Consider the following 13,893-nt stretch of genomic DNA (forward strand, 5'->3'; position numbering starts at 1 on the left):
AGGTCGAGAGTTCAAGACCAGCCTGACCAACATGTTGAAACCCCGTCTTTAAAAAAATAATAATAAAATAAAAGGAACTGAATATATAACTGGCAGGTAATGATAAGATTAGACACATTTAACTCCTTAGGCATAGAGAGTCCAAGTTTTGTTCTTTTATTTACTTATTTTTGGGACAGAGTCTTGCTCTGTTGCCCAGGCTGGAGTGCAGTGGTGTAATCTCAGCTCCCTGCAACCTATACTATACTGCCCTGGTTCAAGCAATTCTCCTGCCTTAGCCTCCTGAGTAGCTGGGACTACAGGGGCCCACTACCATGCCTAACTTTTGTATTTTTAGTAGAGACGGGGTTTTGCAATATTGACCAGGCTGGTCTCGAACTCGTGACTTTGTGATCCACCCACCTTGGCCTCCCAAAGTGCTGGGATTACAGGCATGAGCCACCGCACTTGGCCTTGTTCTTTTTTTTAAAGAATAGACTCAGAATTATTTATGCATATTTAAAATGCTCTAGAACTACTTGGTCATAAATTGTTCTCTATCATACAAATTCATCACCTAGGCCAGGCGTGGTGGCTCAAGCCTGTAATCCCAGCACTTTGGGAGGCCAGGGCGGGTGGATCACGAGGTCAAAAGATTGAGACCATCCTGGTCAACATGGTGAAACCCCGTCTCTACTAAAAATACAAAAAATTAGCTGGACATGGTGGCGCGTGCTTGTAATCCCAGCTACTCAGGAGGCTGAGGCAGGAGAATTGCCTGAACCCAGGTGGTGGAGGTTATGGTGAGCCAAGATTGCGCCACTGCACTCCAGCCTGGGTAATAAGAGCGAAACTCCATCTCAAAAAGAATAAAAAAACTAACAAGCAAAAAAACAAATTCATCACCTAACGTATGGGTAATTGTTGGAGCAAATGCTTCTAAAATAGGTTTTGAGGATATGACAGACTAGTAAATTAATTTTAATAAAAGTTATTTTAATAAGAAGAAATAACAGATTAAAAAATAAACTGAGAGGGGAGGGGAGAAAAAAATGAAAAAGTATGCTTGCATGAATTTTTTAAAAAAGCAATTGCTTGGCTGGGAGCAGTGGCTCACGCCTGTAATCTCAGTACATTGGGAGGCCAAGGCGGGTGGATTGCTTGAGGCTAAGAGTTTGAGACCAGCCTGGCCAACATGGTAAAACCCCATCTTCGCTAAAATTACAAAAATTAGCTGGGTGTAGTGATGCATGCCTGTAATCCCTGCTACTCAGGAGGCTGAGACAGGAGAATCACTTGAACCTGGGAGGCTGCAGCGAGCCAAGACTGGAGCCTGGGTAACAGAGTGAGACTCTGTCTCAAAAAAAAAAAAAAAGCTGTTGCTATATTTCTGAGTTTTCCTAACTTAATTGTATTTCATGGACTCAGGAAGCATTGATTGTTTCTACCGAAAATCCACTACTTTTGACTATGGAACTCAAGTCCATCTAAAAGTCAAAAACCATTTCTGTAAATATAGTTGATAACTATTTCTATAGAATAAGACTGAGCAGAGTATTCTTAAATTCCTTTATACTGTACTTCTGGATGATAAAAGTGGAATAATTCCTGTTAATTTTATCAGCAATTCATGGAGATTGACTTAGTTTAGATATACAATATAGTTGATAACATGTAATATATATCTGTTATATGTATAAAACATGAGGGCCAGGCATGGTGGCTCACACCTATAATCCCAGCACTTTGGGAGGCTGACGGGGATGGATTGCTTGAGTTCAGGAGTTTGAGACTAGCCTGGGCAATGTGGTGAATTCCCATCTCTACTAAAAATACAAAATAAGGTGGGTACAGTGGTACACACCTGTAGTCCCAGCTACTCCAGAGGCTGAGGCAGGAGAATCACTTGAACCCAGGAGGCGGAAGCTGCAGTGAACTGAGATTGCACCACTCACTCCAGCCTGGGTGACAGAGCAAGACTCTGTCTCAAAAAAAAAAAAAAAAACCAAAAAACAAAACCATAAAAAACCCAAAAACAAAAAAACCCAAAACATATAAATATTTGTGTTCAATAAAACAATAACCCAATAAAAATGATGTTTTATTTTTAAAATCTTACAATGTGAACATCAATGTTAATAAAAATAGATAATAGGCTGAATTCATCAATTACAGAGTAAGGTGTAATTCACTTGAAGATTCCATCTTTCAAAGTAAGCCTTTCATAGGTAAATGAAAGTCCTCTATTTTGTAGAATTTTAAAGATTGTTAAAGACTGGGTCAAGGCAGAGCCACCTCTGTTAGAAGGGGAAAGAGAAGCAAGATGAAACAAATAGGTTATCATACATATTGCATGTGCTATGAGATCTTTCTACTCCTGCCGGATTGAAAATTCTAGATTTCAACATTCTGCAGGATTTAGCAAGTCAATAAAAGCAGAATTCAAATCTAGACTGATGTAAAAGACTTCAGTTTCCACTTGAAATGTTTTTCCTCTTCATAGTATTTGCACTTTAAAGTAAACAAATTAAATCTTACTGTCTACTAAGGTATTTATGTGTTGAGATTATGGGTTCTCTTCATATTGAATTTTAAGAGATGCTGCTTTGCTGTCTGCATTTTTAGGCTATTAGGAGCAATAACGTTTACTTGCAATGAATCAGTACAGGGTTGGTGACCCTTTAAAAACAAAGACAATATAAAAAAGATTTTTTTCAAAAAATACTTTAACATATAGGGACTTGCTTTGTATATACATGCTATAGTTAAAGATAAAATGTGGATTGATTATTATATTTGGGAAATAGGTATTTATTTTCACTAATTAGCTCTGTGTGTGTATGTGTGTGTGTGTGTGTGTGTATGTGTGTTCGAGACAGAGAGAGAGAGAGAGAAGAGAGAGAGAGAGATTTTTCAGCTTAAATAAGACTATAACTTCCTGAGAACCCTCTCTAATTAGGTAAAACACTGATTGACATATTCAATCTCCTTAACAAGAATTGTAAGAAAAGTCTACTTTGTACATTCATAACCTGAAATAGATTATCATGTAGTAACCAAATGGGACATCTGTTTAACCAGATGTTTTAGTTGAGAGACGTGTAAATATGATTCTAAATGTATAAATACGTTGGTTATTCTTCCTTGTCTGGGAGGTTGTGCCAAAGTTTACATAGATTAGAGGAAAGGCTGAGTCTGGAAAAATTCAAAAATATTACATGAATGCAGAGAAATTAATACAATAAGGTCAGTTGGCAGTGATTTTAACAATTATATACAGGGCCTTCCTTTGCTTCACCTCATGGCTCACATACAAGTGACCTGAGTCACGCCATCTTCCTGATCTAACTGTCCGTCATCTAATTCCCGGAGGACACTGTCGCTGCTGCTGAACCCAGAGAAGCTGTTGTGCTGTGCCAGCCTCCCCTCCTTTGTCCAGCATTCCCTGGAGGGAGAAAGGGGGCACTCCTCAGGTGGGTGTCTGCTCTCTGCAGGTTGTGATGCGGTTGTGTCTAATCCGATGCTCCTACTGGTGGCTTTGTTCTTGTCTTCACCTTTTATGTGGCGGCTGGCTTTCTTCTGAAACACAAGACATTGGTGACCAGGAGTTAAAAAGATGGGTGTTTCCTATCCCTCTGCTCTAACATATGCTGCCTTTCTGCCTCCTGGAATGTCCTTCCCCGCCAGTCCCCCACCCCCTGGCTCTTCAAAATCCTGTTCATCTTCAGCGACCAGCTCAGGGCCACCTCCACATTCCCCTCTCCATCCAAATACAAGTGAACTCCATTCTCCCTGTTTTGCAACTCTCTGTAGGTTCCTGGCACATCATTCTCATTGGCAGGTACCTTAAGTACACATCTCAGCCCTCAAGGACATCTCTAAGGAAATAAACATTGGGAGAACAAAGCAAGGTAGAAACCATTTTCTTCTTAGTGTTAGTTGGGATCTATACAGCAGAAAATGTGCTTCAATGGCCACCTTACACGCATTTCATGTAGGCACAGGCTGCACAGAGGAGTCACAGTGATATGGTTTGGCTGTGACCCCACCCAAGTCTCATCTTGAATTGTAGCTCCCGTAATTCCCGGGTGTTGTGGGAGGGACCCAGTGGGAGGTAGTTGAATCATGGGGGTGGGTCTCATCCCATGAATAAGTCTCATGAGATCTGATGTTTTATAAAACGGAGTTCCCTTGCACATGCTCTCTCTTGCCTGCCACCATGTAGGACGGGATTTTACTCCTCATTCACCTTCTGCCATGATTGTGAGGCCTCCCCAGCCACGTGGAAAGAGTCAATTAAACCTCTTTCCTTTATAAATTATCCAGTCTGTATGTGTCTTCATTAGCAGTGTGAGAACAGACTAATACACACGGATAATTCAGACTGAGTTTATTTTGAGCGAGTGTCTAGAATATCTTCAAGGGTAAGGTGGACCCTTTCCTTGTCCTGCTGCAAACTGCTTCTGCCTGACAGGGTATAAATGCTCAATAATTGAATTCAGCTCATTCAGATTCTCTGATCATCTACAGATGTTTTTGCTGATAAATATTTACTGAGGGCAGAGAATGTTCTTGGTTTAGTCCACAATAAAGCAACATGGTCTCTACCGAGGAAACTTAAGTCAAAATAAAGTATCTAGCTGAGCGAAGTGGCATGAGCCTGTAGTCCCAGCTACTCAGGAGGCTGAAATGGGAGGACTGCTTGGGCCCAGGAGTTTGAGGCCAGCTTAGGCAACATAGTGAGATCTCAGGTCCTCTCTCTCTCTCTCTATATATATATATATGAAAAAAACAAGGTAGCTAAGTCAATAAAAGGAAAGCACAAGGATAATTAGCTGCTTAACTTGTGATGTTCAGTCTCCTGATGAGATTTCATTTTAAGAGCCTTTTTTTTTTTTTGACAGAGCCTTGCTCTGTTGCCCAGGCTGGAGTGCAGTGGTGCATTCTCAGCATACTGTAGCCTCTGCCTCCCTGGTTCTAGCAATTCTCTTGTCTCCGCTTCCTGAGTAGCTGGGATTCCAGGCATGCACCACCATGCCCAGCTAATTTTTATATTATTAGTAGAGACTCGGTTTCACCATGTTGGCCAGGCTAGTCTTGAACTCCTGACCTCAGGTGATCTGCCCATCTCTGCCTCCCAAAGTGCTGGGATTACTGGTCTGAGCCACTGCATCCGGCCCTTTTAAAAGCTTATTTAACACTGATAACATGGCAGATATTAGAGAACATGATCATATACTCCTAGGCACGTAAAACTGAATATAGATCGAAAGACACATTTAAAAATCATAGTAACTTCCCAGTTTACAAAGAACCCATTTACTGAACATTCATTTATATGCTAGTTGAGAACTAGAATTGCATTTTCCTAAATGTAAGAGCTAAATTTTTTTTTTTTTTTGAGACGGAGTTTGGCTCTTGTTAGGCTGGAGTGCAATGGCGCGATCTCGGCTCACCGCAACCTCCGCCTCCTGGGTTCAGGCAATTCTCCTGCCTCAGCCTCCTGAGAAGCTGGGGTTACAGGCATGCGCCACCATGCCCAGCTAATTTTTTTTGTATTTTTAGTAGAGACGGGGTTTCACCATGTTGACCAGGATGGTCTCGGTATCTTGACCTCATGATCCACCCACCTCGGCCTCCCAAAGGTAAGAGCTAAAATTATAAAATTCTTAGAAAAATTATAGAAATCGAATGCCCAGGCTGATCTTACAAAAGTTTGTTAATGATTTGTCTGTTGAAATGTAGTGTGTAAAATACTGGGGTATTTTCTGCTGTTTTTTACAGCAAATATACAAAGTAAACAAACAGCTTTATTAAGGTAGATTTTGTGAGCTACTGTGGAATGTAATGCCATTTATGACATTGTTTGTACAGGAAGAGGCAGCCCCAGGGGGTAGCATAGAAAGGAGTGTATTGGCAGCTCAGAGGCAGCTCATCTTTTTCTTGGCCAAGTTACTGGAGTTGGGCAAGTTTAAGGGAAAAGTTGTGAAAGGAAAATAAACCTTGGGAGCCCCAAATCACTAAGCTAAAAGTAAAAGTCAAGCTAAGAATGGCTTAGGGCAAACCTGCCTCCCATTCTATTCAAATTCACCTCTCCGCTCTCTAAGATAAATGCGTATCTGATTGCCTCTCTTGGAGAGGCTAATCAGAAACTCAGAAGAATGCAACCACTTGTATCTTATCTACCTGTAACCCGGAAGCCCCCTCCCAGTTTTAGTCCCATCTTTCCTACCGACCCAAAGTTCATCTTACATATGTTGATTGATGTCTCATGCCTCCCTAAAATGTGTAAAACCAAACTGTGTTCTGACCACCTTGGGCACATGACCTCAGGACCTCCTGAGGCTGTGTCATGGACTTGAGTCTTCAACCTTGGCACAATAAAGTTTCTAAATTAACTGAGACCTGTCTTATATATCACAAAGTCAACAGTAGGTCCTTCCTCAACAAAGGCCCACCTTCATGGTCCCAAGTTGGACACAGTTTGGTGTTTGTCACGTTTTCTATTGGCACTCAGTGGAAATGCATTTGATATTCATCAAGTGCAAATATCAGCTTTTCGGTTCTTTTCCTGTTTATTTCTATTCACCAAATTTGTTGAATTTAATATATGCAGTGGAACCTGACAAATTCACTCTCAGAAAAGGTACAAAATTTGAGAATGGCACTTTCTTCCCTGCACTGGGGGTCAGTTTTTTTCTTGTAAATTTGTTTAAGTTCTTTGTAGATTCTGGATATTAGCCCTTTGTCAAATGAAGAGATTACAAAAATTTTCTCCCATTCTGTAGGTTGCCTGTTCACTCTGATGATAGTTTCTTTTGCTGTGTAGAAGCTCTTTAATTTGATCCAATTTGTCAATTTTGGCTTTTGTTGCCATTGCTTTTGGTGTTTTAGTCATGAAGTCTTTGCCCATGCCTATGTCCTGAATGATACTGCCTAGGTTCTCTTCTAGGGTTTTTGTGGTTTTAGTTCTTATGCATAAGTCTTTAATCTATCTTGAGCTAATTTTTGTATAAGGTGTAAGAAAGGGATCGAGTTTCAGCTTTTTGCTTATGGCTAGTCAGTTTTCCCAACACCATTTATTAAACAGGAAATCCTTTCCCCATTGCTTGTTTTTGTAAGGTTTGTCAAAGATCAGATGGTTGTAGATGTGTAGTGTTATTTCTGAGGCCTCTGTTCTGTTCCATTGGTTTATATCTCTGTTTTGGTACCAGTAACATGCTGTTTTTGTTACTATAGCCTTGTAGTATAGTTTGAAGTCAGGTAGTGTGATGGCTCCAGTTTTATTCTTTTTGTTTAGGATTTTCTTGGCTGTGCAGACTCTTTTTTGGTTCCATATGAAATTTAAAGTAGTTTTTTTTTTTTCTAATTCTGTGAAGAAAGTCAATGGTAGCTTGATGAGGATAACATTGAATCTATTGATTACTTTGGGCATATGGCCATTTTCATGATATTGATTCTTCCTATCCATGAGCATGGAGTGTTTTTCCATTTGTTTGTGTCCTCTCTTATTTCCTTGAGCAGTGGTTTATAGGACTTCTTCCTTGAAGAGGTCCTTCATACTCCTTGTAAGTTGTGTTCCTAGGCATTTTATTCTCTTTGTAGCAATTGTGAATGAGAGTTCACTCATGATTTGGCTCTCTGTGTGTCTATTATTGGTGTATAGGAATGCTTGTGATTTTTGCACATTGATTTTGTATCCTGAGACTTTCCTGAAGTTGTTTATCAGCTTAAGGAGCTGCAAACAGAGACAATTTGACTTCCTCTATTTTTAACTGAATACCTTTTATTTCTTTCTCTTGCCTGATTGCCCTGGCCCGAACTTCCAATACTATGTTGAATGGGAAAGGTGAGAGAGGGCATCCTTTATTTTATGCCAGTTTTCAAAGGGAATGCTTCCAGTTTTTGCTCATTCAGTATGATATTGGCTGTGGGTTTGTCATAAATAGCTCTTATTATTTTGAGATATGTTCCATCAATACCTAGTTTATTGAGAGATTTTAGCATGCAGGGCTGTTAAATTTTGTCGAAGGCCTTTTCTGCATCTATTGAAATAATCATGTGGTTTTTATCATTGGTTCTGTTTATATGATGGATCACGTTTATTGACTTGCATATGTTGTACCAGCCTTGCATCCCAGGGATGAAGCCGACTTGATTGTGACAGATAAGCTTTTTGATGTGCTGCTGGATTTGGTTTGTCAGTATCTTATTGAGAATTTTCACATCAATGTTCATCAGGGATACTGGCCTGAAATTTCTTATGCTGGTTTCTCCCCAACTTTGTGATTTATCTACCTTTGGTCTTTGATGTTGGTGACCTTTGGATGGGGTATCTGAGTGGACGTCCTTTTTGTTGATGTTGATACTATTCCTTTCTGTTTGTTAGTTTTCCTTACAGTCAGGCCCCTCTGCTGCGGGTCTGCTGGAGTTTGCTGGAGGTCTACTCCAGACCCTGTTTGCCTGGGTATCATCAGTGGAGGCTGCAGATCAGCAAAGATTGATGCCTGTTCTTTCCTCTGGAAGCTTTGTCCTAAAGGGGCACCCACCAGATGCCAGTCAGAGCTCTCCTGTATAATGTGTCTGTCAGCCTCTACTGGGAGGTGCCTCCCAGTCAGGAGACACAGCGGTCAGGGACCTCCTTGAGGAGTTAATCTGTCCCTTAGTAGAGCTTGAGGACTGTGCCGGGAGATCTACCACTCTCTTTAGAGCTGTTAGGCAGGGATGTTTAAGTCTGCTTGAAGCTGTGCCCATAGGTACCCCTTCCCCTAGGTGCTCTTTCCTAGGGAAATAGAGGTTTTATCTATCAATCCCTGACTGCAACTGCTGCCGTTTTTTTTTTCCCAGAGATGCCCTGCCAAGAGAGGAGGAATCTAGAGAGGCAGTCTGGCTGCAGTGGCCTTGTTGAGCTTCGGTGGGCTCCGCCCAGTTCGAGCTTCCTGATGGCTTTGTTTACGGTGAGTGTTAAAATCACCTACTCAAGCCTCAGCAATAGCGGATGCCCTTCCCTCCACCAAGCTTGAACGTCCCAGTGGAACCTCAGTCTGCTGTGCTGGCAGTGAAAATTTCAAGCCAGTGGATCTGGACCTTAGCTTGCTAAGACCACTTGGCTCCCTGGCTTCAGCCCCCTTTCCAGGAGAGTGAACAGTTCTGTCTCGCTGGCATTCCAGGTGTCATTGGTGTATGAAAAAAAAAAAAAAACCACCTCCTGCAGACAGCTCAGTGTCTGTCCAAACGGATGCCCAGTTTTGTGCTTGAAACCTTGGGCCTTGGTGGCGTAGGCACTGGAGGGAATCTCCTGGTCTGCCTGTTGTGAAGACCAGGAGAAAAGCGCAGTATCTGGGCTGGAATGCACCGTTCCTCCTGGTACAGTCTCTCATGGCTTCTCTTGGCTAGGAGAGAGAAATCCCCTGACCTCTTGCACTTCCCAGGTGAAGCAACACCCTACCGTGGGCTGCACCCAGCCAGTCCCAATGAGATGAACCGGGAACCTCAGTTGGAAATGCAAAAACCACCCGCCTTCTGTGTCGATTTTGCTGGGAGCTGCAAATCGGAGCTGTTCCTATTCGGCCATCTTGCCAGCCACACCTCCGTATTTCTTTCAATAACAGAACCCTTCCTCCTGTAATACCCCACAGTTTTTAGCTGGGCATGTGGTATTTCACCATGCTACCAGCATGCAGTTGCCAGATTACATTTCCCAGACCCTCCTGCACATACATGTGGTGACAAAAATAAGTTCAAGCCAAAGAAATATAAGGAGAAATGAGGCCTATGACTTGGGGGTCATTGCTTTAGAACCATGCTTGGAATTCCTCTTTTCTGATTCTCCCTGGCTGGACATGGTAACAACTGCAGCAGCAGTCCTGAGGCAAGAGCCGTATGTTGAGGGTGGCAGGGCAGACCAGTCATCAGGTAGAGCCATTACTCACCCTAGGGTGTCTGCCCAGCTTTAGACTATTACAAGAGAGAGAAAACTCTTCCTTTGTATTTAAGCCAGTCTCCACTGGGTCTTTTTGTTGGAGCAGCTTAGTAACTAATTATTTACTAATTAACGACTAGCACAGAAAAAAGTTGTTGGTGGCTAGTGCTTTTTTTTTGTTTTATGTTTTTTGTGGTTTTTTTTGAGATTGAGTTTTTCTCTGTTGCCCAGGTTGGAGTGCAGTGGCGCGATCTCAGCTCACTGTAACCTCTGCCTTCTGGGTTCAAGTGATTCTCCTGCCTAAGCCTCCCTAGTAGCTGGGACTACAGGTGCCCACCACAATGCCTGGCTAATTTTTGTATTTTAAGTAGAGACAAGGTTTCACCAAGTTGGCCAGGCTGGCCTCGAATTCCTGACATCAGGTTATTCACCTGCCTCTGCCTCCCAAAATGCTGGGATTACAGGCATGAGCTACCACTCCCAGCCATGCTTTTAAACTTAAAATAATTGCCCCAATTTTTCAGTAATGAAAAACTTCAAGTATACAGAAGGTTTAAAGGATAGTATAATAAACACCCATGTACCTATCACCTCATTCAACGCTTGTTAATAGTTTGCCATATTTGCTTTATATATGCATATTTGTGCATGGCTGTGAGTGTGTTTTAGAATATAAAAAAATATCAATATACTACTTTTTTTTTTCTTTTCCTGAGACAAGGTCTCTGTCATCCAGGCTGGAGTGCAGAGGCATGCTCATGGCTCGCTGAAACCTCTACCTCCTGGGCTCAAGGGATCCTCCCACCTCAGCCTCCCAAGTAGGTATGATTACAGGTGTGTGTCACCACATCTGGCTAATCTTTGTATACTTTGTAAAGATGGTGTTTCACCACGTTGCTGAGGCTGGTCTTAAACTTTTGGGCTTAAGCTATCCAACTGCCTTGGCTTCCCAAAGTGCTGGGATTACAGGTGAAAGCCACCATGACCGGCCCACTACTCTACTCTATACTAGCTGAAGGTAATTTTTAGCTGGAGAAAATGGAGGCTCATTTGTAGTGTCCAGATTTTTCTTCAGTTTCTCCATATAGTTAGTAGTGCTTAATCATCTGGTATTGAAAGAAAAATATTCCTATGAAAAAATTAGCAACATTTCATATTACTAGGCACTGTGCCAGACACATCTACATATGTTTTCTAACTGAATCTCCTATGAGCCCAGTGGCATGTCCTAATGTTGGCCTTATTTTATAGATGAGGAAATGGGGGCTTGGAGAGTGTAGCTGAGGGTGTGTCTCTCCCTGCATTCCAGTTCCCCGGAATCCCTTTCGGAGTTTGTTGTCTACTCTGGAGACCACCACTGAGTAAGAACCTGACTCTGAGTTAGTGGCAACCAAATTCTTTAAGTGACTTTTTATCTCTTGTAAATAAGTATCAAGGGGAAGTATGGAGTCAAATATTTAACTGAAATAGAGACTTTTAGGTAATACAAAAAATCTGATGAGTTTTATTTGGGTCTTCAAAAGAAACAAAAATTAAGAAAGGTCTTGGAAGAAAACTGGAAAAGCACATTTAACAGATGGAGATAAAGTCCTGATTAGAGTCTTTTACCTACTCAGCATGGCTATCATTTCCTTGAATCCATTTAGAGGCCTCTACCCAAAATAAAGAAAAATAAAAATAGATGAAAGGAACAGCAAGATAAAAAGACTCTGGCCTTTCAACACCACACAGAGAAGAGAAGTTAACAATTTCACTAAGCTTCATAAGCATTACATGACCCAAGGACAGTCTTTACTGAAGGATAAAGACACAAAAAATATAGTATATGCAATTTAAAGAGCAAATGATCCTTTGACATTTTATTTTTTAAATTATCATACAGTAAAAGTGACTTTGGGATGTACAATTCTACGAATTTTAATATGTGTATAGATTTAACCACATTTTCGACACAGAACAGTTACACCACCCCAAAACACTCCTCTATATATCCCCGTATCACACCCTTTCACCAGCCCTAATCCCTGGAAACAATTGATCTATTCTCTACACTATAGTTTTGTCTTCTTGAGCATGTCATTTAAATAGAATTATACAGTCTATAATCTTTTGAGGCTGGCTCTTTTATTAATCAAAATACCTTTGAGATTAACCCAAGTTATGTGTATCAGTAAGTTTATTCCTATTTATTTTTATTTTTTACTTAGAAACAGACTTTATCTAATTTTTCTTTTTTATGAGACAGGGTACCAAGTTGCCCAAGTTGGTCTCAAGCTCCTGGCCTCAAGGCCATCCACCTATCTTGTCCTCCCAGAGTGCTGGGATTACAGATGTAAGTCATCATGCCCAGTCCTTTTTATTTCTGAGTATTTAATTGTATGGATGTACTGCTGTTGTTTATTCGTTCACTTGTTGAAGACATTTGAGTTGTTTCCAGTTTGAGGCGATTATGAATAGAATTGCTATAAATATTTGTGTGTAGGGTTTTTGTGTGAATGTAAGTTTTTATTTCTCTAGGATAAACACCCAAGACGGGGACTGCTGGATCATATGGTAAGTGTCTGTTTAACTTTATAAGAAGCTGCCAAACTGTTTCCCAGGGTGGATGATATGGTTTGGTTCTGTGTCCTCAATCAAATCTCATCTTGTAGCTCCCATAACTTCCATGTGTTGTGGGAGGGACCTGGTGGGAGGGAATTGAATCACAGGGACAGGTCTTTCCCATGCTGTTCTGATGATAGTGAATATGCCTCACAAATTCTGATAGTTTTAAAAATGGAGATCCCCCGCAAAAGCTCTCTCTTTGCCTGCTGCCATCCATGTATGATGTGACTTGCTTCTCCTTGCCTTCCACCATGATTGTGAGGCCTCCTCAGCCATGTGGAACTGTGAGTCCAATTAAATCTCTTTCTTCTATAAATTGCCCCGTCTCAGGTGTGTCTTTATCAGCAGCGTGAAAACGGACTAATACAGTGGATAAACCATTTTGCATCCCTGGCAGCTGTGTATGAGAGTTCTGATTGCTCCTCATCCTCCCTAGTTCTTGGTATTGTCACTATTTTTAATTTTAACCATTTTAACAGGTATATGATATCTCATTATGAGTTTGCATTTGCACACCCCTAATGACTAGTGATTGAAGTATCTTTTCATATATTTATTTCTCATTTATATATCCTCATTGGTGAGGTGTTCCAGTCTTTTAACTATTTTTTAACTAAATTGTTTTCTTACCCCTGAATTGTAAGAGTCCTTTCTTGACACCATCTGGGTAAAATCGTTTGCCATGTATATAATTTCTGAGTTTTTTTTCTCCCAGTTTGTGGCTTGTCTTTTCCTTCTGTTAACAATGTCATTCACAGAACAAAAGTTTTATATTTTGACGAAGTCTATTTTTCAATTTTTAAATAGATTATGTTTTTGGTGTTCCGTGTAAAAACCATTTTTTTTTTTTTGAGACAAGCTCTCATTCTGTTTCTCAGGCTGGAGTATAGTGGTGCGATCATGACTCACTGCAGCCTTAACCTCTCAGGTTCTGGCAATTCCCCCACCTCACCCCTGCAAGTAGCTGGGATTACAGGTGCTCACCACCATGCCCAGATAATTTTTGTAGTTTTTGTAGAGACAGAGTTTTGCCATACTGACAAGGCTGGTCTCAAACTCCTGGACTCAAGTGATCCTCCTGCCTCAGACTTCCAAAATGTTGAGATTATAGGTGTGAGCCACTGCACCTGGCTCCTAAAAACTCTGCCTAACTCCACTTTACGAAGATTTTCTCCTATGTTTTTTCCCCTAACAGTTTTCTAGTTTTACTAAAATGAATTATCTCTTAATAGCTTAGAGAAAACTGAGACAGTAAATGAGAGTCTAAATATTTTGAAATGACATTTTTAATGTTTAAAAACATTCATAAGTATCTAGAATATTGCATAAGATATATCTGTGAAATATAAAACAAATTCCAAAAGTAAAGGTCTCCATAACTTCAGAAG

At 40.9% G+C, this 13,893-nt stretch overlaps 1 protein-coding gene and 1 long non-coding RNA gene across 3 annotated transcripts in view; one reads left to right on the forward strand and one right to left on the reverse strand.

Moving 5' to 3' along the window:
- Nucleotides 1-2,067: 2,067 nt before the first annotated feature.
- The window catches only part of RFTN2 (raftlin family member 2), a 63,640-nt gene continuing 51,814 nt past the window's right edge, over nt 2,068-13,893 (reverse strand). Inside the window, exon 9 of one of the 2 annotated variants that reach the window (XM_008999146.5) lies at nt 2,068-3,555. In XM_008999146.5, the coding sequence (XP_008997394.2) occupies nt 3,286-3,555 (270 nt within the window). In that variant the 3' untranslated portion in view covers nt 2,068-3,285. Of the gene's footprint in view, nt 3,559-13,893 lie in introns of both variants that reach the window. The other variant, XM_002749600.7, reaches the window with a different exon arrangement.
- LOC128932403 (uncharacterized) lies at nt 8,825-12,527 on the forward strand. Its single transcript, XR_008482215.2, has 3 exons — nt 8,825-8,936; nt 10,623-10,719; nt 12,419-12,527. It is a non-coding gene; the product is annotated as an uncharacterized LOC128932403 (long non-coding RNA).

This window comes from Callithrix jacchus, chromosome 6 (assembly GCF_049354715.1).
Source record: "Callithrix jacchus isolate 240 chromosome 6, calJac240_pri, whole genome shotgun sequence".
Lineage (NCBI taxonomy): Eukaryota > Metazoa > Chordata > Mammalia > Primates > Cebidae > Callithrix > Callithrix jacchus.